General features: G+C 33.5%; 1 protein-coding gene across 1 annotated transcript in view; it reads right to left on the reverse strand.

Moving 5' to 3' along the window:
• The window catches only part of PGAP1 (post-GPI attachment to proteins inositol deacylase 1), a 74702-nt gene that overhangs the window by 8674 nt on the left and 40970 nt on the right, over window positions 1–25058 (reverse strand). The window contains exons 13-26 of the mRNA XM_025441826.3: window positions 23749–23826; window positions 20799–20874; window positions 17976–18049; window positions 17820–17871; window positions 17278–17344; window positions 16704–16812; window positions 15021–15059; window positions 9070–9163; window positions 7190–7280; window positions 6174–6371; window positions 4850–4985; window positions 3499–3549; window positions 2649–2836; window positions 405–509 (exon numbers count right to left, since the gene is read on the reverse strand). Of these exons, the coding sequence (XP_025297611.1) occupies window positions 405–509; window positions 2649–2836; window positions 3499–3549; window positions 4850–4985; window positions 6174–6371; window positions 7190–7280; window positions 9070–9163; window positions 15021–15059; window positions 16704–16812; window positions 17278–17344; window positions 17820–17871; window positions 17976–18049; window positions 20799–20874; window positions 23749–23826 (1358 nt within the window). The remainder of the gene's footprint in view (window positions 1–404; window positions 510–2648; window positions 2837–3498; window positions 3550–4849; window positions 4986–6173; window positions 6372–7189; window positions 7281–9069; window positions 9164–15020; window positions 15060–16703; window positions 16813–17277; window positions 17345–17819; window positions 17872–17975; window positions 18050–20798; window positions 20875–23748; window positions 23827–25058) is intronic.

Consider the following 25058-nt stretch of genomic DNA (forward strand, 5'->3'; position numbering starts at 1 on the left):
GACATGGTATCAAGTCATCTTACTTCACCTATAATCCTATCCACTTCACTCCTCTGTACTTTTTGGAAACAAATCTTATTAGACATCTTATCTTTTAGTAAAGGCGAAAGATTTATGCGATCTGAAGAGAAACCAGAGTATAGACATCTTATCTTTTAAGGGCTAAATTTTTAAAGAAACCAACAATATTATTGTATCCTAACAAGTAAAACTCATAATTAAGAAAACAAATATACTTGCATATAAGCTATACCTGCATACAAATCATAACACTGTACAATTACAGCTTTAACTTTAGGAATAATCAAAATATTTAGACATAAAGAACATGTTTCAGATATAAAAAAAAAAAGGGTGATTAAGATTAGGAAGAGAGGTGAGAAAAAAAGATTAAACTATTATACCTGGATTTTATTGAAACAGTATGAGTATTTCCAAGAATTGCCATAGTTGGAATAAGGATAAATGCCAAAGGTTTACATGGATCGGGATTAAGTTTAAAGTAATACCTATAACAAAGAGAAAAAAAACAAAACAAACCCATAAATCAACAAAGCACACCCAATTATTTTAAATGATCAGAATCAAATTAAATACATTTTACAACATTCTATAGATATGAGAGCTCTAAATAGCCATGAAATCTTTGATAAATAACTTTTGCTATAGATCATCTTTATACCTAAGGTTTTATGTGGGGAATTTTGTTCAGAAACTACTATAGGAAATGAAAATATCAAATATGGAAGCACTTCCTCTTAATAATAGGTATATGCCTGAAAGTCCATATAGAAATGTTTTTATAAAATACATTATTTAAAATATGTTAACTTTGCTCTAGTTAAAAAAAAAAAAAAAAGGAAAAAGAATATGAAGGTTTATGTAAAGCAATTACCCCCTATTTTTAGAAATCCAAATTCTCATCTCTGGCATTTATGGAGAGAGTAAGACCTCTACAGTTTTTCAAAATCATAAATTTGTGCTTCTCAAATAATTTCTTCCCAAACCTGTGAATAAAAATCTGGATCTTGACTAAAATGAGGGACAAAGAAAGGATATTAGCATCTGGTATCCTGTTGATATAACTTATCAAACTTTACTTTGTTCAAGAAAAAAACTTCCATTATTTAGATAATTTGAAATTTTTATATTATTTCTAAAAACCATATTAAGTGGGTGATCAATTATTACTTGGATGAGGTGGCCTAAGAGAAGCCGACTACGGGAGAAACTCACTCTCTTACATTATGACCCAATTGTGAAACAAAAGTCCTCTTTGTGGAACAGAAGAAAATACGCTCCCTCTAAACAATGGATTGAAAATGAATTTGATTTATAAATGAGAAGACTAAGGGCGGGATACTGATTCAGAAATTCTGCAGTGTGTAATAAAAGAAGAGGAAATAGCAGGAATCCCTGCCTCCTGTGATTTGAAGGCCATTATGAAGAAAAACAATGTACTGCAAGAAAGTTCTTCATATTAGGACATATATTATTGCATCACGTTTATTTATCTTTCTGGATATTTTTATAGCCCTTAATAAAAAATATTAAAAAAAATAAAAAATATTTAAAAATAAAAGGGAACCCGCAACTCAGCCGTCCCTGCGTGCTGTGCAGCTGCCGCCAGCTCCGGGCCCCTGCCGCTGCGACCCACTCCACGTACGAGGAGGTTCGGGAGCTCATGGGCAAGACCCGCTTCTCGTCAGACCAGATGGAGCAGCTCCACCGGAGGTTTAAGCAGCTGAGTGGAGACCAGCCCACCATTCGGACCCCAAAACCTGAGTCCACTCTGACCACAAAGCACGGAGCTCAGAGTCTTCTTGGAGAAATGCTTGAAGAGAAAACAATCATCTAACACACTGATGGAGTCCCTATGCTGTGCAGACTTGTCTCCAGTCCTCAGGAGCTTCTGTTCTAGCTGGGAAGCCCCCTCCCTGAGTAAACCCATGAATAGATATGAATTTTAGATCATGAGGGAAATACAAACACACACACACACACACACACACACACAAAAAAAACAAAAACAAAAAAAATACACCTCTTCTGTTCTAAAAAATATTTATCAATAATTAAATTTTCTAGAAATAATCTTAGAGAGCATTTTCACACTCTGATTTAACCTAGAACAATTATCACATGGCAAGGCAAATAATGGTTTTCAGTAGTAAAATAGGTGGTCATTTATTTTAGTTCAATGTTTGATACTCAGTTGAAAAGTACACTTTTTTTCATTATCTCTAATCTTTTTTTTTATCTCTAATCTTTTTAAATGTATTTTCTTCCTCCCAAATTTAAGAAAACAAAACTGATCTTGAATTGAAAAATACTTAAAGCACTAGCATTATCAATACCTTAAGTCAAGAAAATAAAGCAGTTTCATATGTATTAGACTCACAGAAGGTTAAAGCTAAAATAAATAAAATACAATTCCCTCCTTTGAGCAGATTTTGAGAAAGTTTATAGTCCCAAAGTTTATATTCTTGTAGTAAGGGAAAAAATATAAGTGCATTAAAAATAAATTTCAGGTGATATATAACTTCCTATTCTTGAGGAAGTTTTACGGATCACTAGGAATCTGGTTAGTCTCTACTTATATTTATTGTTTGAACCACATAAATTATAATTACATAAGTCAAACACACCTGAGATTTTTTAACCAATAAATTAAAGATGGCATGCTGAGTAATACAATCCATGTTAATAAGTTAATCACAGTATTGTGCATGTGAAGACTATCTTCAGCATCATTGGCAGATAAACGAAGGTGGTGTATTGTAGAGTCTTTATGGTGATTTGATTTTTTTTCACTTCTTCTAGAGTGTTTGGGATTCTACAAAGCAGTAAAGTAAAAATACTAAGATTATTTATTTAGTTTTTATTTTACTTAGAATCATACTCAATTATTTAATAGCTAAGTAAACACATCTTTCTATTATCAAACTGATATATTGAAATTAACCTTGTTCAAAGTAACTTAAAAGTTATTAGTTATAAAATTTTTATTCCTTGACTTGCTGTTTCCATTGCTAAGACTATATTCTCTAAATAATTACTTAACTTGTAACAATAATTACTTAACTTGTAACAATAAATATGACATAAGTACTGATAAAGATAAAATTAAAATTAGATAGGGGTGCCTGGGTGGCTCAGTCAGTTAAGCATCCAACTCTTGATGTGGCTCAGGTCATAAAGCTCCTCATCTGGCTCCAGCACTGGGCATGGAGCCTGCTTAAGATTCTTTCTCCCTTACCCTCTGCCAGTCCCAACCACTCACCCCTCCCCTCTACCACTTTCACACACTCTCTCAAAAAAAAAACAAAAAAAATTAAATTAAAATTAGTCTTATTAGGTTCACTTTTCTTAAAGTTGCTTAAATTTATGACATCTTTTTTAAACAGTGCAAAATCCTAACTTAAAAGAAACAAACCTTTTTATTTCCCTGTGTTCTTTTATATTAAAGTGATGCAGAGTTTTGAAAATAAAACTTACCATAGTCTGGCTATTTTTGTAAGTTGTTAGGCTGGCTTGCAGATGAACAATCTAGGAAAAAAAAAAACCTGTTTAATCTCACTTTTATTTTGAATCAAAAAAACAACCATTTTTATTATAATTGAGAAGCACCGTAATCTGAAATTTAAAGAAATCTAAGTAACTAAAAGTACATTAAACATTTACAAATATTCTTTCAGAAAAGGTAAATAATAACTATAATGCTTACTATTATGGATTAAAAAACAGAAAAAAACAAAAAACAAAAAACAAAATACAAACTTCCAGAGTATGATGGGTCCAGGATATCCTTTATCTTCTATATTCTGAGAACCTATGTTTAATTAATGCTTTGCTGTAGCAACTTAGTGTCCTGTAAGATACTTGATTACCTTCAGTGCAGTATAAAGAATTTAACATGTCTTATCTATTCTCAATTTTTGAACATCAGAACTCATATTATATATAGTGGTGAGATGTTTATTAAAACCTGAGAAAATCTTAAAGTTTAATTTCTTAGATTTGCTTAAGCTAAGTATTTAAGAAAGTTTTGCTTATTGGTTCAATTATTTGAAATATCTACTTTAAAAAGCTAAAATATTATATTTATAAATCAAAGTAGTAGATAGATTTTTCTGGACATAAATTTCCTTTGGAAAATTGAGAATAATCTATAAGGTACATGTTAAAAGCAGATGTAAATCAACCTTTGTTTAAAAAAGAAAAAAAATGATTATCCATTCTGGTATTAACTGTCTTTACAGAAGATTAATCTGGAGAGTATGCAGTTATATAACCTAGATTTTCCTGCAAAGCTATCAGCCTTCTTGAAGTTTTTTTTACTTCCTCAGTAAAATTATCAGCCCAATTATTTTTATTCTTCTCTTCTGATTCTCCAGCAACATCTGTAACATTCTACATTATGTCAGCACAATTGGTAGCTTGATCCCACTGACATAACTTTTGGTCTATTACCCACGTTCAAAGGGAGATATGAATAAAAAGTGCTCTAGTAAAATTTTCTTAAAAAGTTAACATTACCTGCAAGAGCAAGAAGCAATGTGAAACAGATTATTATCTTTTCCCCTTCTTTTGCTTTTTTTTAAAACTAAGTGAACTCAGAGTGACAATTTCAGCTCTATAGTTGACCATATATTTTAAATAACTAGGATGTTAAAAAATAATTAAGATGTTAAATAACTAAGATGTTAAAAATAACTTCTACATTTAAACCTGTTATATAACAGGTTGCTGCAGCTGTAATGAAAATTTTTGTTAACAATACCTATAGGAAAGTCTACGTCTGCCTGACACAAAGCCCAGCCATTGTGACTTCAGTAATGTGACATACCTTAAACACATAATAAAGATAAGTAAGAAGTATGGCAAATGCTCCACAAGTTGTCCAACTAACTATGATCAAAACAACTGTCAAAAAGGGCAAATCTGCTGATATCATCTTGATATCTTTAGGAAGTTCAGAGGGCCTGGAAAAACAAGAATAAAGCTTTTAAAAGTATTAACAGTTGTTTATACAGTCACATATAAGAAGAAAGTAATACAGTATACTCTTCCAGGCTCTCCTATTTATCAATATGCAAGTACTGTAAGGGAAGCAGTAAAATATTTTGTCATAACGGCAAGGGATGACACATATTTGACTGTATAGTCTGTAATACACTGTGATAGCTCCTCTTCCATTTAGATACACTATGGCTGATATTCGTACTAAGTTAGAAAAATATGTTACTAAAAATAATCATTAATTGTAGGCCCTGTGCCATACATTTCTGATCTTGATAGGAGGGAAAACGGGTTTTTATTTCTTAAAGTCTCGAGATCACCAGACTTAAGATGCTATTAATGTGTCAGAAGCACCTCAGAAGGGTGAAGGAACATCACACCATAATCCCCTATGTGACAGGAAATCACATAACATGTCTTCTGAGGAGCAGCGGCAGTGGAAATGAGGTTAGTGGCTTCACTAGAAAAGCCTACCAGTGACTTCAAACTATGCCTTTTGGCCTAAAATAAAACTCTAGGCAATGTTTTTGGAGTTTTTATGCATTTCATTTAATCTGACCTTAAGTAGCATGATTGGAATTCTCTTGCTCTCAGGTTTGACTGAATGTCAACGTATAAAGCATTGTCAGAGGAACGCTTCCTCCTTGGAAGGATTCACAATCATAAAAACTAAAAATACTTCTTTAATCTGTCACTTTTTTGTTTGTTTACTCCCATGTGGAACTTGAACTCATGGCCCTGAGTTCAAGCGCAGCATGCTCTACTGACTGAGCCAGCAAGGCACTACTTTTTTGTCATACTTTTTTGATTAACTTTTGGCATTAAAGTCAAATTCAAATGTAGCATTTAACTTGCAATAAATGATTATCTTTTTTTTTAAACAAAAGTTTTTATTTCAGTAATCACCACACCAACACGGGGCTCAAATTCACAACCTCAAGATTAAAAGTTGCATGCTCCTCTGAGCCAGCCAGGCATCCCTAAATGACTATCTGATGAAGACATAATTTTGAACACTAACCCATGTTTTCCTAGTTATACATCTTTCCTTAGAAATTATAGTTTAGTGAAAGCAAATTAATTTTGAGGTTCCCTATCAAAATATACTCTTTTCCTTAAGAGCAGTAAGAAAGCTTTCAATCACTCTTTACCTTTTCAAAGCTAGCCACAATGAAGAAAGCAGTCTCACGGATGTAGAAGAAAGCAGGCCACCCCAGTAGGCAGTACATGTTCCAAACAGAAAGAGAATCAAGGATACAAGGGGGAAACACATGCTCTGACTAGTTAAAACGATGGCATCTAATTCTGGTAACATTAACACATCCCATAATTCCTTAAACCATTTATATCTGTGGATAAAAGAAAACATATAATAAAAGCAAAAAGAAAAATCAACAATTGACATTCAAGTATTTAATATCTGAGGTGTCTGACCATTCAATTGAGTCCCCAAAGTTCTATGATACTCAATTCATAATTATACTTAAAGACAAATTTCAACTCCTTGCAGAGAACTAGTCATTTATCTTCCAAGTGAGTCTACTGATCTTCAAGGTGTGAGTCCTGAGTCTAAAGCAGTTCCACTGCTCTCTTTTGATCCTTGTAATGAAGTAATAAGTGATCTTTTTAAGTTAGAAAACCAACAGCTAGTTGTAACGACTGAAGAGATCTAAGTATATCGGTTTTTAAGCAAAAAAACATAAAATGTAAATAAATTTAAAATGGGATGTTAAGTGTGGTAAAGAGATCCAAAATATACTTTGTATGGAAGAAAAAGCACCATTTCACCAATACTCTATAATGGTTTGTATTCATGAATCTGGGATATTCAAAGATCAGGGACCTTATACATCCCCTTGCAAATGTTAAAAGCTTGGTATATTTACAGACTAAGTTTCTATAACTGATATATATATATATGATTTCTATAATTGATATATATATAATTTCTATAATTTCTCTATATATAATTTCTATAATTACTTTTGAAATGGTTATAGTACTAAAGTAAATTTTGATACACCTATCAGTCCTCTGCCTAAAAGTCTCATTTAATAAAACAAGACAATTAATATACTTATATGAATAATTCTATTTCATTATGGGGCCAAATATATTTCATATATATGAAATAATTAAAATCATTATCACAGATAATAAAACTTACCCCAAGAGAAACTTAATCATAATTACAAAAGGATCAACTTTGTAGGGTTTGGCTTCTTTATCCAACATAGTAGTATATTCTAAGCAATGACCTGGTGATTAAAAAAAATTTTATACGTAATAAAGAATTCATAGTAATGAAGTATGAGTCATATTATACACTGACTGCATTCTAAGAGCAACATATTTCATGTCAGAAAAGGCGAGGGTCATTACTATCATAAAGATTCTCTTCACAGATTAAAATTACTTTAATTCAGTAGATCTCATATAAGGGTACACAATCATTTGTGAAACAACTTCAGGAAGCCAAAGATGAGGTTTCATCATTTGTATTTTCACAAAGCTCCAAAGGTGATTTTTTTTTTTAAAAAAAAAACAACTTTACTGGGATATAATTCTCATACCAGACAATCATTCAAAGAATACATAATTCAGTGATTTTAAGTATATTCAGTTATGCCTTCATCACCACAATCAGCCTTAGAACATTTTCATTACTCCCAAAACAAACTTTGGTTCCCCTTAACTGTCACCTCCAAGGTCTCCCTATTCCCAGGCAACTAATTACTTCCGGGCTCTATGGCCTGGCCTAATCTTAACATTTCCTATAAATGAAATCATATAATATATGATCCTTTCTGACTGGCTCCTTTACTTGGCATCCATGTTGTCAGCTGATGGATATTTGGGTTGTTTCTGTCTTTTGGATATTATGAATAGTCCTTCTGTGAACATGTGTGCACAAGTTTACTGTGGGTATATGTTTATATTTTTCTTGGATATATATACCTAGGAGTACAGTTCCTGAGTCATAGAGTAATTGCCAGACTACTTTCCAAAGCATCTACAGTATTTTACATTCCCAAGAGCAGTATATGAAGGTTAAAATGAATACTAAAGGCAGACTCAAAATTATAAGTCATTGAAATGGAATGAGTTAGTGCAGAAGGTTTTGGCAAAATGGAAATTCTGGAGTGTATTTTTGTACAGCTTTTATACATTTTGATCCCACTCTCTTTTCCTATCTCTTGTCTCCCTTGATTACTATCCGAGCCCAACAAGTGTACGAGGGCTTTACAAAGTAGGCTCCTGGGAAACTATTTTCATTGCTATACTCCAGGGAAGGTTTTGTCCAATGCAGCATATATTCTGTATTTGCCTTTCCAGATCCACTCTTACTCTGTTCTGAATTCTGGGAGGCTGACTTAGGTTCAGGAAAGATAGACACTGATACGCAGAAAGAACATTAGTGGATATATTTCTTGGCCTTTCTTCCTCCTGAGCCACAGGCTGACAATGGTTGCAGCTGCAGTCATGCTGCCTTCTCCAATAGCTCTCTAGCCTTCCTCACTCCCTTGCCCTGGTACTGAGGAGTATCAGATGGCTCTACTCTGGCACTTAGTCATTTCCTTAACCCTAGATATACCTTTGAAATAGCCCCTTCATTTATAATAAACTCTCAATTATTCCATTCGGTGTCCCAGGATCTAACTGATACAGTGGAAATAGCCCAAACATTACACTGAATGCCTACTATGTGCTTGACACTATATCAGGTACCAGGAATGGAATGGGAACGATCGCCATTAGTGAGACTCTACCTCTTAGGATATCCTTAGAATAGAGGGAAAAAACTTCAGACACAAAAGTATAAAATGGAAAAGCCACATAAGCAATCTTCTTGGGGATCTCCTAAAATCAGAAGATTAAAAAAAAACAAACAAAAAAACAGAGGATTTCAAACCTCTGTACACTTGAGAGATGGGTGATGAATTTAACTACACAAAGGATGAATAGGTAGTAATGAAGCTGAGGAAGAAAGAGGAAACTGAGGAAGAAAGGAATGAAGAGAGATAAGAGGAATAGAAACATTCTTACCTGTTGAGAAAAGAGAATATAACTGCCCCCCATAAGCAAGAAGGATACTAGATGTAACATAAGCAGGAAGAGCTCCACCATGAAATCTAACTACCTAGAAAACAGGCAAATCAAAGGACAACTTTTGAATATTCATGTTAATGAAATAAATGTACTTTCATATGAAATAAAATGTCTTTCTTCATTTTATATCTTTCCTGACATGGCCACAGAGGTACTTCCAGTAATAGGTATCAAAATTCTAAGTAAAATAGGGATCCCTGGGTGGCGCAGCAGTTTAGCGCCTGCCTTTGGCCCAGGGCGTGATCCTGGAGACCCGGGATCGAATCCCACGTCGGGCTCCTGGTGCATGGAGCCTGCTTCTCCCTCTGCCTATGTCTCTGCCTCTCTCTCTCTCTCTCTCTGTGACTATCATAAATAAAAAATAAAAAAAATTTTAAAAACCCCAAAATTCTAAGTAAAATAAATACTAAGAACATACAGCTTCTTAGAAACATATAATTAGAATTTTTCATAAAGGTGTAACAAAAAGAAATATACAATTGAGTAGCATTTACTACAAGCTTTTCTTTACAAGGTACATTTATTGAGCATTTAATATGTTCCAGGCATGATACTAAACATTATATATGCATTGAGTCATACTCTCCTCCCAAAAATCCTTTGAGAGAATTCTTATCCCTATTTTACAGATGAAGAAATTCAAGCACAGGGAGCACCAAGTAACTTGCACAATTAAAAACATAACAGACAAGTAGGGGGTTACCTGGGTGGCTCGCTAAGTTAATTATCCAACCTTTGATTCTGGGTCAGGTCATGATCCCAGGGTGGTGGGATCCAGCCCCATGTTGGGCACAGAGTCTGCTTGAGACTCCCCTTCCCTCTGCCCCTCACACATATGCACTCTCTCTAAAATAAATAAATAAAATCTTAAAAAAAAAAACCCAAAACATTAAAACAGACAAGCAAGTTACCTGTTAACTCCTACTGTCTTCATCAGTAATATGGGGACAATAACAGTACTTACTTTATAGATGGATTTAAAGTTTAAAGACTTGTGTAAAGTATTAGAGTATTAACTCAAACATGATAAGCTATCAAAAAAATATTAGCTATTACAGGCATACCTCATTTTATTGTTTTGCTTCATTGCACTTTGCAGATAATTGTCTTTTTTACAAATTGAAGGTCTGTAGCAATTGGCATTGAGCCAAGTTTATTGGTGCCATTTTTTCAGCAGCCATTTGTTCACTTCATGTCTGTGTCACATTTTGAGAAATCTCACAATATTTTAAACCTTTACTTACTGTATTTGTTATGATGATCTAGGATGACTGATTATGATTTATGGAAAGCTCAAATAATGGTCTGCATTTTTTAGCAATAAAGTTTTAAAAATTAAGGTATGCATTGTTTTCTTAGACATAATACCACTGCACACTTAACAGACTACAATAAAGTAAAAATATATCTTTTATATGTACTTGTATGTCATTTGACTTACTTTTTTATAATATTTGTGGTGGTCTGGAACTAAACTCACAACTACAAAGTACAAGTGTGTCAATATTTCTTCAATGGTGAGCTTTTAAAAGGGGGAACAAATGAGCTGTGTTTTTATGTAAATGGAACTAAAGTTAAAAATTATTCATAGATAAATGACTATGAAAATATAATTTATTCCAATCTTTCTCAATTTACAAATTGCATCACCTATGTACTGGGCTCAATGTACTCAACACCAGGAATATAAGGATGAACACCATCTAAAGAGTTTACAATGCAGTGACTTTGTCATAATCTCATTAATGATTTTACTGAAGTGTGAAATCAGTATCATTAGGTGCTTTATTTATTTTTTTTTAAAAAGATTTTATTTATTTATTAGAGAGAGAGAGAGGCAGAGACACAGGCAGAGGGAGAAGCAGGCTCCATGCAGGGACCCCAACGTGGGACTCATCCCGGGTCTTCAGGATTCTGCCCTGGGCCAAAGGCAGTGCTAAACCGCTGAGCCACCCGGGCTGCCCCATTAGGTGCTTTAACTTCAAAGTCTGGGAGTTTCAAGGAGAGATGATGTAATGAAATTCCAGGGTATTCATTTACTCACCGAGCCACTGACATTTAAACAAATTTAAGTCTCTCACCCTGAACATGACAATACCTTCCCTTCACTCCACTCCCCTCTCCATTTACCACGTTTCCCCCAACTCTCTCACAGTTTAAGTTCTCAAGAGCTTGAGATACTATTTCTCCTCTTCATCTCCTCACTTCTAATCTTTCACTTGCATCTACCAAAAGCACCAATGTTCTAAGGACCCTTTTCCTGAGATATGCCGGTATTAAGCTTTTAGGTTCTTTGTTGTCTCTGGAAATCTTGTGGAATGGGATTTAAACCAGACCCTAAATTCATAACCATTATGTTATAGTGCTTCAAGTCATTCTATCAGCTATCCAATTTCTTTTTTAAAAAATTAATTATTTTATTTGAGGTGTGAAGGGGCAGCAAAAGAGGGAGAGGAATCTCAATCAGACTCTGTGCTGAGCACAAGCCCGACTTGGGGTTTGATCTCAGGACCCTGAGATCACAACCTGAGCCAAAAGTGAGAGTCAGATGCTCAACTGACTGTGCCACCCAGGTAACCCTCAGCTGACTCAATTCATATAAAAATATATAACAAAAAGAAAGTGTTAGATTCTTCTTTTAATGTTAAAGTTTTAACAAAGACTTATTCTGTTCTGTAAGCAACTTTTAATGCTATTTATTTATTTATTTATTTATTTTAAAGATTTATTTATTTATTCATGAAAGAGAGAGGCAGAGATACAGGCAGAGAGAGAGAAGCAGGCTCCTCGCACGGAGCCTGATTCGAGACTCCATCCCCAGACCTGGGATCATGCCCTGAGCCAAAGGCAGATGCTCAACTGCTGAGCCACCCAGGCCTCCCAATGTTAACATTTTAAAAGGAAATTTGCTTTAAGGCATGCTCTACATTCCACAGAATTTTTAAGAAAATGTATAGACTCCTGTCAATCTGATGAAAGCAATGGAAATGCATATTTACACAAAATGGTGTGTAAAATTTCAAGAAGTCCAAGGTCTCCCTGAAACTCCTTCATGGATTGATTGATTGATAAAACTGATTAGAAAGACTCAAACTTCTAGCCCCCACTCATGATTTATAATTACAGCTTTGAGTGAAGGGAGAGAAATTGAGTTAAAGGGAAAAAGGCATTTTTCTACCTATTACTAAATGACACTCAATACCCGCTAATGACATTGTAGAAAATATATAACATACTTCAGTTAATCAAAAGTACAGAAAAAGAGGTTTCAACACTTAACTGACTGGGTGGCTCAGTCAGTTAAGTGTCTGACTTCAGCTCAAGTCATGATCTCCTGGGTCATGGGACTGAGCCCAACATGGAGCCCCATGCATATAAATAAATCTTAAAAAAAAAAAAAGTATAGAAGGAAAAATTAAGCAGCATAGCAAGCTTAGAGTCAGACTTCTGTATCTGGACTACAGCTCTTCCTCTCACTAGCTGTGTCCTTGGGCAAGCTACCTTACCCCTCCTCTCTGTGCCTTTATAAAATGGAGATAAATAGCACTTATGTCACAGGGAGTCTCAGGCTTAAATGTGTTCATTTGTATGAAGCTTTTGGAATAGTAACTGGCACAGCAAGGTGATCAGAAAATATTAGCTGTTATCATCAACGTTTAATACTCTTTACTGTTTTTGGAGATCTTCTAAGAGTTCCTATACAGTATTCTGAACATAACGGGTTCTTCGCAATGACTGTCATTATTATGAGTATTAAGTATTCTACTGGGCCACAGATACAACTCATATAAGATACGACTAAGTCAATAATCATAAACTGGCCACCAAGGAACACATTCAAATTGTAGACATGCTTCATTTGTGTTAGTATTTGGCACAGTATTTCTTTACATTTCAAATTAGATGCCATCATTAAAAAATTAAAAAATGTTTACCTAAATATTCAGTTTCTAGTTTCTCTTAAAATCTAAGGATTGGGCAATATTACACTTCATTCTTACATAGAAATGATTTACTAGTTCATATAATTCTCTTGAGAAAGTAACTTCTGGTTTCTTTGCCCTCTTTCATTAGAGTAACTAAAGAATATGTAAATATTTTTTCTTTCCTTTTCTGAAAAAAATTAATTTGATGGAAAATTGTCTAATCAAAGGCTAAAGATTTTCTCAAGTGGTTTCTCTTTATTCTTCTCAGTCCTCTTCTTCTTTAGAAAAAACATTATTTATTTATTCATGAAGACACAGAGAAGCAAAGGGAGAGGGAGAAGCAGGCTTCCTGCAAGGACCCCAGTGTGAGCCTCGATTCCAGGACTCGGGGATCATGCCCTGAGCTGAAGGCAAATGCTCAACCACTGAGCCACTCAGGCATCCCTTCTTCTCAGTCTTCTTTGACTGAATCAGCAACTTTGAAAATATGTATTATTTTTAAAAGATGAATAATATATACATCTTCAACTCATTCCCCTGTTCTCAAGCTAAATTTTTAAACAGACATAAAGAATATCTTATATCTTTTCAGTAATTTGAGAAGGACTTAATTACCACAAATTCTCTGACATTTAAAAAAGTACCCACCTTTGATCCTATAATATCTACATATCTTCTTTTTTTAGATTAATTTCCTTGCCTAAACAAGAATACTAGTATGTCCTCCTCTGGTGGACATATAATTATGCCTGGCTATCAAGTATCAAGCTAACTTGACTTTTCTTGTCTCTAACCTGAATTATGAGCCCCAGGGATTATATGGATAAGACAGTATGTTGTATTTTGAGCCCTACCACCGTGTACAGTAACATGCCTTTTGGACATACTAAAAATACAATAGCATCAATTCTTCCCCTATATTCCAAGATGTAATTTTTCTTTTTTTCCACCTATCCCCTATAATTTTTCTTAAAAAAGGTTCCTTAACAAGCTAGAGAATTTATTATAACTATCCATGATGCTATTTTCCAATTTATACCAACATTTAACCTTCTCTTTCTAATGTAGCATATTTTACACACGGAATTCAAATTTTCTAATGTTCACAAATTTAATAATAATCGCCATCTAGTTCTCACCAGGTTGTTGTGAGAATCAAATGAGATAATGCATATAAAAATTTTGATTTAATTTTGATTTGTAAGTTTTATAAATTATAGAATTAAAGGACTTAAACTTTAAAATTCTGCTATGCCTGGATTATAAAACACAACAGGCAAAAAAATAAAATAAAAATAATAGAAGGCACAATAAAATTTTAATGAATTTTAAAGCTATTATATAATTTTTCTGACTAATCATTATTATTTATGCCTAGGTTACACAATTCTGCAAATTATAATGATGCTGAGTGTACTTTCATAGTTCTATGACTTGATAAATTATTTTTGTAATACTATTTGCTTATAAACATTAGAAAGACACTCCCGAAAAGGATTTAAAGTATTTGAACATGTTTATTTTTAATATAATTTACTTTTTATTTTTACAAACTAAACACACACAACATAAAAAGTTATTTGAAAATGTTCATTTCTATGACAGAGCCTACTAATTTTACTAGACTATTAATTATGGTATAGTATGAGCAACATGATATCTTAATTTGTTTGAGAATCAGGAATCAGCTCTCACTTGTAGAAATCAAAGCATCACTTTAAAGCCAGGTGTGGCCAACTATGATTTGTCTGCCAAGAATGGCTTTTCAATTTTATTAAAGTGGGAAAAAAGCAGAAAAAGGAAAGATGAAAAAGAAAGCAGCTGTAGTAGTAGCAGGAGCAAGAGATGATATTTGGTTTGGTAAAATATTTTATTATCTTGCCCTTTCCAGAGAAAGTTTACAACCCTTGCCTTATAATACTTATTTACAAGGCAATCAATAATCAACCAGAAATCTCTTACCTGTCCAAGTATTTGTGAAAAGGAAGTCTTAACTGTCACCTAGTTTAAAATAATCATTAAAAGAAAAAAAAGGTTATTTCTCCTGAAACCTTCTAGTTCACATTTTATTAAATTGAGCACTTTTGCACATCTCTAAGCACAATCATTTATTTTTTAATAATCAACCTAAATGCACTTAGAGTCTTGTAAGAATCCTCTGACAACAAATTTTAACTTATATGAAGCGTAGTTTTATTGTTCAGTATATTTTCCTGGATTCTAATTTTTTGACAACTGGATGAATGCTATGGTACATATGGTAACCTTTTACTAACTAGAATATTTGATTAACCAGAATATCTTAGTACCAGATCATGCAAGCTAAAGAAAATGATTGAATGACTGAATCTAGAAGCTATACATATGTTTGCTGAACAATTAAGCACAAATTAATCTACATATAACTAATATTTTAAAATCCCAAACCTACTACTGTGTAGCACTAGGTATAGTTAAGCTAAGCCATTTCTAAGTAAATTTCATAAAAATAAATTTCATATGAGATAAGATCAGGAACAAACAGAGCATATTTGGTAACATTTAAGCCAAAACAATATTTTAAAAAGAAATTCATTATTAATTATCTCTATTATAAATACAGCTTTTTTGATATTAGGAAGTCTGGGAAAAGGAAATACGTATTTCATATGGAAATGATAAAATGACTATTCAAAATACTTTTAAAAACATAAAGTACTTATAAAAACATGAACATTTTAAGAGTGTGCAGTATTTGGAGCCAAATTATTAATGCAATTCTCACTATTGCTATTAGAAATATGAAGGCACATGTTAAAAACCATCACAGCCTTACAAGATCCTTCAGTGTTAAAACAGAAAACAAGATACCAAAGCATTAATAAATTCCACAAAATCTAAAATAACTCATAGCTTAGGTCCAACTGAAACTTGTTGCTACCTATAGTCTATCCTACCAATTCTAGCTCACTCCAAGAAAGTTCTAATGAAGAATCTAAATATCTAAGGTTGGCTTAAAGGAACTGAATAGAAAGAAGATATTTCACATAAACCAGAAACTGCCATTAAAATGTATACTTCAATCTCTTAAATCTGGAATCCTTAGAACCCGGGATGTTCTGATACAGAGGGAATCTTGTAGTTCATGAATCCTTAAGAGTAAATGTTTTTCAAGTCTATTTTCCCTTCTCTGGCGCAGAGATGTACTGTGATTGTAAAACAAACACAGCAGGCATACTGCTCTGCACATATTAACGACAATAGATTTTAAAAGCTAATGAAAAGGAAAGATTCTCAAACTTATCCAGTGGAGCTGGAAACCATTACATATCATGGCAATTGTTTCAGTAAAGTCATGTCAGCTGATTTCATGATGTTCTTCAATTTATACAGAATTCTGGACTTTGGGCTTCCAAATCTAGAACGTTAATCTATAGTATCAATTTTTATTTCTATTACTTCTTAAGATGTATACTTTTAATGGTTCAGCTAAGGAAATACAGGTGGTGCTAAAAGGCAAAATGGAGAATATTTAAAGCACCATAAATGTCTATTACATATTTATATTGGTTTCCACATTGCCATGTATCTAAGGCTAATATAAAAATATATTGGCTATTTATTCAATAATTATTATCTTAAAAATTAAGTAAATATACAACTTACTTCATACTGACAATCTGAAGATGTATACATTTTTAATAATGCTACATGGCTGTCATTTTCTGGTTGAGCAATATGTAGTTTCAGAGAAATTTCTGTGGAAGATGGTACCCTGAAAAGATAACTTAAATATTAATTCTCAAATACAAAATGCTGTTTTCTGTCCATCACTCAGTCCTCACACAACACAATGAAACAATGAAGAGGAAGACAGTTGTCAGACATGTTATTATAAATGGACACTTTTCCAAATGTACCACAGTTGTTTGAATGCTCCTTCATCTAGGATAGGCACTGGAGGACAGTCTAGGAAGGGGTGATGATCCAAGCAAATACGGTTTAAATTCTAGATCATTCAGACAGATAAAAATACTATATTATCTTAAAATATTATCTTATGAGCACAGTGCTACCTAACAGATAGTTACATTTTATTAAGAAGCACTTAAATAAAAAAATAATAATAAAAAGCACTTAAATAGTTTCATTAAAATTGCACTATGATTTAAATAAACCAAGCAGAATATGTATTATTCAAAATGACCAAAGTTTAAGATAAACTCTTTCATTTACTTACTGTGCAATAGTTAGTGAATCTTCATAAGACCAAGGAATATGAAGTTTATAGATACTAGTTATTTCTTCTGTGAAAATATAAAGGAAATACATTATTAACCTTATGTTACACTAAATGTTACATAAGCTACTATAATATCTAACTACATAGTTACTCATTTCATAAAAAATAACCGGTAAGAGTTATATCACGTAAGAAATTATGGAAAATTATTAAATAATGTCTATTAAGACTTAAAATAGATATTAGGCCATATGGGAAGTATTAAGAAACTGGTAAAAAAGCTAAATCTGAATTACTACTATAATGAGACAGAAGGATACATAGTATTTTTTAAATGTAGGTATTTAAACTGATATAGTTGAAGATGCTTAGTGTTAAGAAAGGGTCTATGTTAAATCTCTTGGAAATATAGACAACTTTTCTACTATCATATATTTAATTTTAATTCACATAAAATAAACAAGTTTTATAGAAAATTCAAACAAAGATCTATCGATTATTCAAATGACAATATCATTCTTCGCAGAAAATACACTTACCTTTGACTCCTGAGCACTTGCTTACTACGTTGATTTTAAAAGCCTGGTAAATCTAATAAGAGTTTGACCACAAAGACAAAAAAAACAAAAGTTTATTGGTTTGCTTAACTAAATAGTAAAGTAAAATTAAATGCTTGTTATAATCAGAATAATTACCTGTCCAAAGTTTAGGAGTTCTATATTATAAAACAGACCACTTGTATTTAATATCACTTTGCTTGAAGACAGTCCTGTTGAATTGAAAGTACTGTATTACTTATAATACCAAACAGTTTTTTTTAAAAAGTTCTGATTGCTTACCAATGTTTAACTAATGCTAATATACTTTTAATATTAAAAAAGAGTTTATAGGTTTTCATTTCCATTATGTAGGCATGAACTCCTAAAGTTCCTAACCTAGGGATCCCTGGGTGGCGTAGCGGTTTAGCGCCTGCCTTTGGCCCAGGGCGCGATCCTGGAGACCCAGGATCGAATCCCACGTCGGGCTCCTGGTGCATGGAGCCTGCTTCTCCCTCTGCCTGTGTCTCTGCCTCTCTCTCTCTCACTGTGTGCCTATCATAAGTAAATAAAAATTAAAAAAAAAAAATAAAGTTCCTAACCTCTTTCCATAAGCTCTGAACATTCATAATGTAATGTGTTTTAAAAAGTATGTATTTCCAATTTTGTAAAGGTATGCTTCCTTAGATCTCTTAATTTATGAATCCGTTAACTTTAATGAGATGAGTGATTCTGACTTGTCATGTCTGTATTGCTCTTAGAATATTTACCAAAAAAAAAAAAAAAAAGTGGGTAAAAATCTAAAAGAAAGTTTCTGCTCTAAAGTAACAGATTCTTTTCACTAATGAAATATTAAAAAATACACATTTTCAGGATGGGCCATGTCAAAAAAGGCAAAGGGCCAATCTAAAATGAGCTCCCAATATCCAAAGTTGGAACAACTTAAGGAAATAAATGTAATGATAGTATTAAATTATAATCCAATGAAGAAAATAAATACCCATGAGTCATACTGACATAAACAAAAAGTAAAAAAAAAAAGGCAAGTAAGTAAATAAATGGAGAAGGAAAAACTTTCCTTTTATAAGAATTCCAATAAATAAAGAATACCAGTAATAATTGCCTCAGACTAGAACAACCAATGAATGCTAAAATTAGTGGGTTATTTTGAAGATAAAGGGTACTTAAACATTCTCAAAGTAGGTCCCACTCAAGACATTTATCCAATACAAAAAGGAAACAAATAAATTTACAGTGGTGGAACCTGGCAGACACCGCATTAATCAAGTAATCAAGGTTAACACTGCTAGAATTAGACTTGGCGACATGAGTCCAATCACAGGAAACACTAAGAAGTACACATAACTCCAGTGATATTCTTGCTAAAAATGCATAACCTGAATCTAATCTTAAGAAAGCATTAGACAAGTCCAAGTATTTGATATTCTACAAAATAACTGACAAATACTCTTCAAAAGGTGTCAAGCTTATGAAAGACAAGGAAAGATTGAGGAACTACCAAAGATAGAGGAAATGAACAGGACATGACAACTGTGGGAACCTGGAGAACACTGGTGGAAAAACTGATGAAAACCAAATAAAGCCTGTAGTTTAGTTAACAGTATTGTATGAATACTAATTTCCAAGTTTTGACAACTGTATTGTTTACGTAAAAGTGAGTGAAGGATATAGGAGAACTCTGCTCTTTCTGTAACTGTTCTGAGTGCTCAAAATCATTTCAAAATAAATTTATTTATTTATTATTTTTAAAATATTTTATTTATTTATTCATGAGAAACACACACACACACACACACACACACACACACACACAGAGAGAAAATGAGAGAGAGAGAGAGGGGCAGAGACACAGGCAGAAGGAGAAGCAGGCTCCATGCAGGGAGCCTGATGTGAGACTCGATCGCAGGGCTCCAGGATCAGGCCCTGAGCCAAAGGCAGACGCTCAACCTCTGAGCCACCCAGGTGTCCCCAAAATAAAATTTATTTACTTATTTATTTTTTCCAAAATAAAATTTAAAAGTATATTTAGTTACACGTATTTTACCACAATAAAAATGGTAAAAAATATTTAGAGAAAATCTTGAAACCTTCATAGGGCAGATTGCAATTTACACCTTATAATAACATTTTATTAAAAGGGCCACTATGTAGTATAAATTCATAGAAGAATACACACACATACACAGATACACACACACGATTACTTGCAAATGCATATGACTAGGGAGAAAGTTAAACTTCACTTCTCAGAAGATGACTGCTGTCCCAGTGTTAAATAAGAAACCACTGGACCACATCATATGGTTATTCTAAAAACTATATTTAAAATACACAATACTGGGATCCTTGGGTGGCGCAGAGGTTTATCGCCTGCCTTTGGCCCAGGGCACGATCCTGGAGACCCGGGATCGAATCCCACGTCGGGCTCCCGGTGCATGGAGCCTGCTTCTCCATCTGCCTATGTCTCTGCCTCTCTCTCTCTCTCTCTCTCTCTCTGTGACTATCATAAATAAATAAAAATTAAAAAAAAAAAAGAAAAGAAAATACACAATACTTAATGTTAGAGGCTCTCCATTATTGCAACTGACTAGCAAAAACAAATCAGCACTCTGTTGAAAATAAAAATAGTTCTTGGGTGGTCAGTCAGTTGACTGTTGATTTCAGCTCAGATCCTGACCCTGGGTCCTGAGTTCAAGCCTTGCTCTGGGTTCCACACTGGGCATCAAGCCTACTTAAGAAAAAAAAAAGGCAATTCTTAAGATTTCCAAAATCAGGGATGCCTGAGTAGCTCAGGGGTTGAGCGGCTACCCTTGGTTCCAGTCATGATCCTAGGGTCCTGGGATCAAGTTCCATATCAGGCTCCCCACAGAGAGCCTGCTTATGTCTCTGCCTCTCTCTGTGTATCTCTCATGAATAAATAAATAAAATCTAAAAAAAAAAATCTAAAATCAAAGTACTTACCAAAGGAAAAAAGATGAGTTACAGGAAGCTGAATGGATCTCGTCTCTTTTTTAAAGAATTCACAATCTATAACAAACTAAAATATAAAACATTGACTCATTAGGAAAAATAGAAATATGTTTATGGTAAAATATCTTTGCTTGATGTTTGAGTGGAAAATAAAAGTCTATAAATAAATTTTAGCTTTGCAGAAGCTATTACCTATCATATTCTAACTCTGGCTATACTTAAATGGCAACAATTACTCAAAGAGCCACGCTAAACTAAGAAAATTTGATAAACAAGCTTAACATAGTAAATTACTGGAGGATCACTTTTACAATAGCTGATGAATACCACAGTTTCCTTCCAGTTAGTTTTAGGTGTTTGTAGAATTAGGGACCTTTAAAGGATGGATCAAAGCATTAAGAATTAAGGTTAATTCAAGATTAATTAGAGATTTAGATAAAAATTTCCAAATACTTTCAAAGTCAAAAAGAAATGTGATTCTGTTACACTTACTATTTAAGAATCTCCTATAAATGATGTATCTGCAATACTCTAACTAGACTACAAGACTAGGAGATGGACATATTGCCATTCATCTACAGATGGCTGAAGTTATTTGTATAAAATTATTTCAAACTAGTGATTCGAATAAAGGTTTACTATCTAGAAAGCAAGAAAAAGAAATGCTACCCGTACCTAAGAATTCAAGGGTCTATCTAAATCTCTAATTGGCCTTAATTATTTTGTTTTCTGTCATAAAAAAACCACAAATAATTCCATATTTACATTTTGAAAAGTATATTGTCAGTTGACTGCAAAAAATTTTCAAACTGTATACTTAAATGTATGTATCCTGATGATGGGTTAAAACAGATATGTAGAAATTATAAAAGGTCTAAATTAACATCCTTGTGAGTCTGGGTATGCAACAATAGAGTCAGCAAGTGTTACTTTCCAAAGACCATTAAGACACATTAAGTATTCATTAGGCACTAAGGCTGGCTATTTGTGAAAGGCTCATTAATTTCTTGGAAAAACCAGACAGAGCCTTTCCAAGGTTGGGAAAGATGTTTAAATTCATTCAAAACCAACTTACCGGACAGAAAAAAAAACCCTAAAGAGAGGTTTTTATTTTTATTATAAATTTTTTTTTAAAATTTATTTATTTATGATAGAGAGAGAGAGAGAGAGGCAGAGACATAGGCAGAGGGAGAAGCAGACTCCATGCACCGGGAGCCTAACGTGGGATTCGATCCCGGGTCTCCAGGATGGCCCTGGGCCAAAGGCAGGCGCTAAACCACTGTGCCACCCAGGGATCCCTAAAGAGAGGTTTTTAGAATTGCAGATTTTGAATTACCCCTTACCTGAGCTAAACAAAACAAAACAATGAATTCATTATAAGGTACTTGTGAGACTCAGTCTTTGAGTTACCTCCCAACTACATTCCCTTTTCCCTTTATCTTTAAATTTTTCCTAATGGTTCTGGCCTCAAATCTCAACAACTTCTCATTAAAGAAGTATTTTTTGAGGATTTACATGGCAGGAAGTTGCTAAAGGTTAAGGATGCAAAGTAGAATAAAATCTATTTGGTCTTACTCCCAAAGAATTCACAATATGATGACAGTAATAGAGAGATAAATAAATTGTAATTCAGCATAATTCCTCAAAGAAGTTATAAATAAGGTGTCATGGAAGTAAGAGGTTACCGGGACAAGTCATGAAAAGACTAACAGGAACATTGAGGTTAGATACTGAAGGATAAGTTTGTTGGGTGAAACGTGGAAAGGGAAATAAAGGGTCTTTTACTTCCATCTTCTTCATCTTCTTGCTCAGCCCCGCCACCGCCCCCCCCCCCCCCCCCCCCGCCACCAGTTTCTCTCAAAAATCACCATCCTTTTATTTCTACTCTTACTTCCCTAGTTCAAACCCTCATAATCCCTTAGGTAGCAGCTCATCTCTCTGATTCTAATCCATGCACATCATAAATAGATTCATCTTCAAAATGGCTCTGATCTCATTTCTGTTACTGTGAAAATCCTTCAGCTGCCTACTAACTCCTGAATTCTATGAAGTTCTCTGCATCTTCCAACTGAGGTCCTCCATAGTACCATGAACTGCTTTCCCAGACTTTTCTTCTACTACTATTCTCATCATGGTGGCCATCTTTTTAAAATTACTATTCACTGTTTTCCAAACACTTTCATACTTCCATGCTTAGATTTCATAATTTCTTTGTCCCAGCAGTGCTGTTCATGGTAACTTTCTGCAATGATGTTACTATTGAGCATCTGGAATGTGGCTAGTACAACTAAGGAACTGAATTTTTAATTTTATTAGTTTTAATTACTTGTAATTTAAATAGCCACATGTGCTAGTAGCTCCCATATTGGACAGCTCAGGTCTACAATGCTCATCCTACCCATAAAAACATAACTACACTTTTTTTTTTCATAACTATACTTTAGGGCAAATTTAAATATCATCTCATAATAAAGCCTTTCCTCATTCTATCATTCATTTCCCTTTTTATACTTTTCATTTATTTGCTATATTCTGATTTGTATTATATTTTTGGGTACCTCTTTTATTCTCACTCTTCCATTTCCAAATGTTTCTCTCTCCCTACCCAACAATACGTAGCTTTTTGAGATTAGGATTCATGTCTTATTTGTGTGCCTCCTATAATTCCACAGAGTCTTGCACATAAAAGGGTACTTAATAATGAATAGATTTTGAAAGACTAATTTATAAAGTTAGTTCCCACTTTAAACACAGAGACTTGGGTTTATTCTGCTTAGTTCAAGTTATAGTAGACGATCCTAATGATTTAACAGTCTTAGGTGGATCATCAAACAGGCCATTGTTTCAGATAAGCACTATGCTGAAGAATTCATCAGAAAATAACTTATTTAGCCAGAGTATCCACAAAACATTCCGATAATAACTTTAATCCATTTGTTACCTTACTTCCATGAACAGATGGCACATAAACAACAAGATGAGACAAAGATGGATAATCTTGAAGTCTTAACGTCAGAGACTAAAAAATAAATAAATAAAAAAACATCAAAAGCTGATTCTATTTCTGAGGGTATATAGAACTTAAAGCATGTTAAAAGATATATTACAAACACTTATTTCTTGCTTAATTGGTTATAAAGAAACTGATTTCAAACTTTACATTTAGTACCTTTTAAAATGCCTATGTTTGGGGGATCCCTGGGTGGCTCAGCAGTTTAGCACCTGCCTTTGGCCCAGGGCGTGATCCTGGAGACCCAGGATCGAGTCCCACATCGGGCTCCCTGCATGGAGCCTGCTTCTCCCTCTGCCTGTGTCTCTGCCTTTCTCTCTCTGTATCTCTCATGAGTAAATAAATAAAATATTAAAATAAAATAAAATAAAATAAAATGCCTATGTTTACATTTTCAGGTCAATTATCTTCTGAGGTCAATCCCTAATAGTTTTGTAAATATGGACTGTCAAAAATATTCCTTGAACTGTATCCCTTCAGGTAAAACAAATGACACTTAATAGTAAATATAATTATTTCCATATCTGGTATCTTTTATAATTTGTCGATTTGTTCTTTATAACATTACAATATGATTTCTACACTTATTTTGGTAGCATATGACAAAGAGCATTCAAATAGTTGATGAATGAATGAATGCTACAAAACAGAGTTGCAACTTAATCTCAAATGATTCTAATCTAGCCCAAGCAGTAGAGTTGTTGTCTAATGATGTATATGAATATCATCCCCCAGAACTTATTCAGTAAATGACACGAAGACATAATAAGACCTCATCAGATGAACATCTATTTTCAAAATTAAGACCAGATCCTATAGTCTATACTTTGAGGGATGAATAGATAAGAGATTGGTCTATTTAATGAAAAGCCAGAGCACCAAATACGGTTTTTATTTATTTTTAATTTTTTAAATTTTTATTTATTTATGATAGTCAGAGAGAGAGAGAGAGAGAGAGAGAGAGGCAGAGACATAGGCAGAGGGAGAAGCAGGCTCCATGCACCAGGAGCCCGACGTGGGATTCGATCCCGGGTCTCCAGGATCATGCCCTGGGCCAAAGGCAGGCGCTAAACCGCTGTGCCACCCAGGGATCCCTAAATACGGTTGGTTATTTATTTATTTATTTATTTATTTATTTATTTATTTATTTATTTAATACGGTTTTTAAATCCAGGTTTTATCCTAAAGTAGATATGGGGGCAGCAATAGTTATACATGGTAACAATTTGTAGGCATTTAGA

This window comes from Canis lupus, chromosome 37, assembly GCF_003254725.2.
Source record: "Canis lupus dingo isolate Sandy chromosome 37, ASM325472v2, whole genome shotgun sequence".
Taxonomy (NCBI): domain Eukaryota; kingdom Metazoa; phylum Chordata; class Mammalia; order Carnivora; family Canidae; genus Canis; species Canis lupus.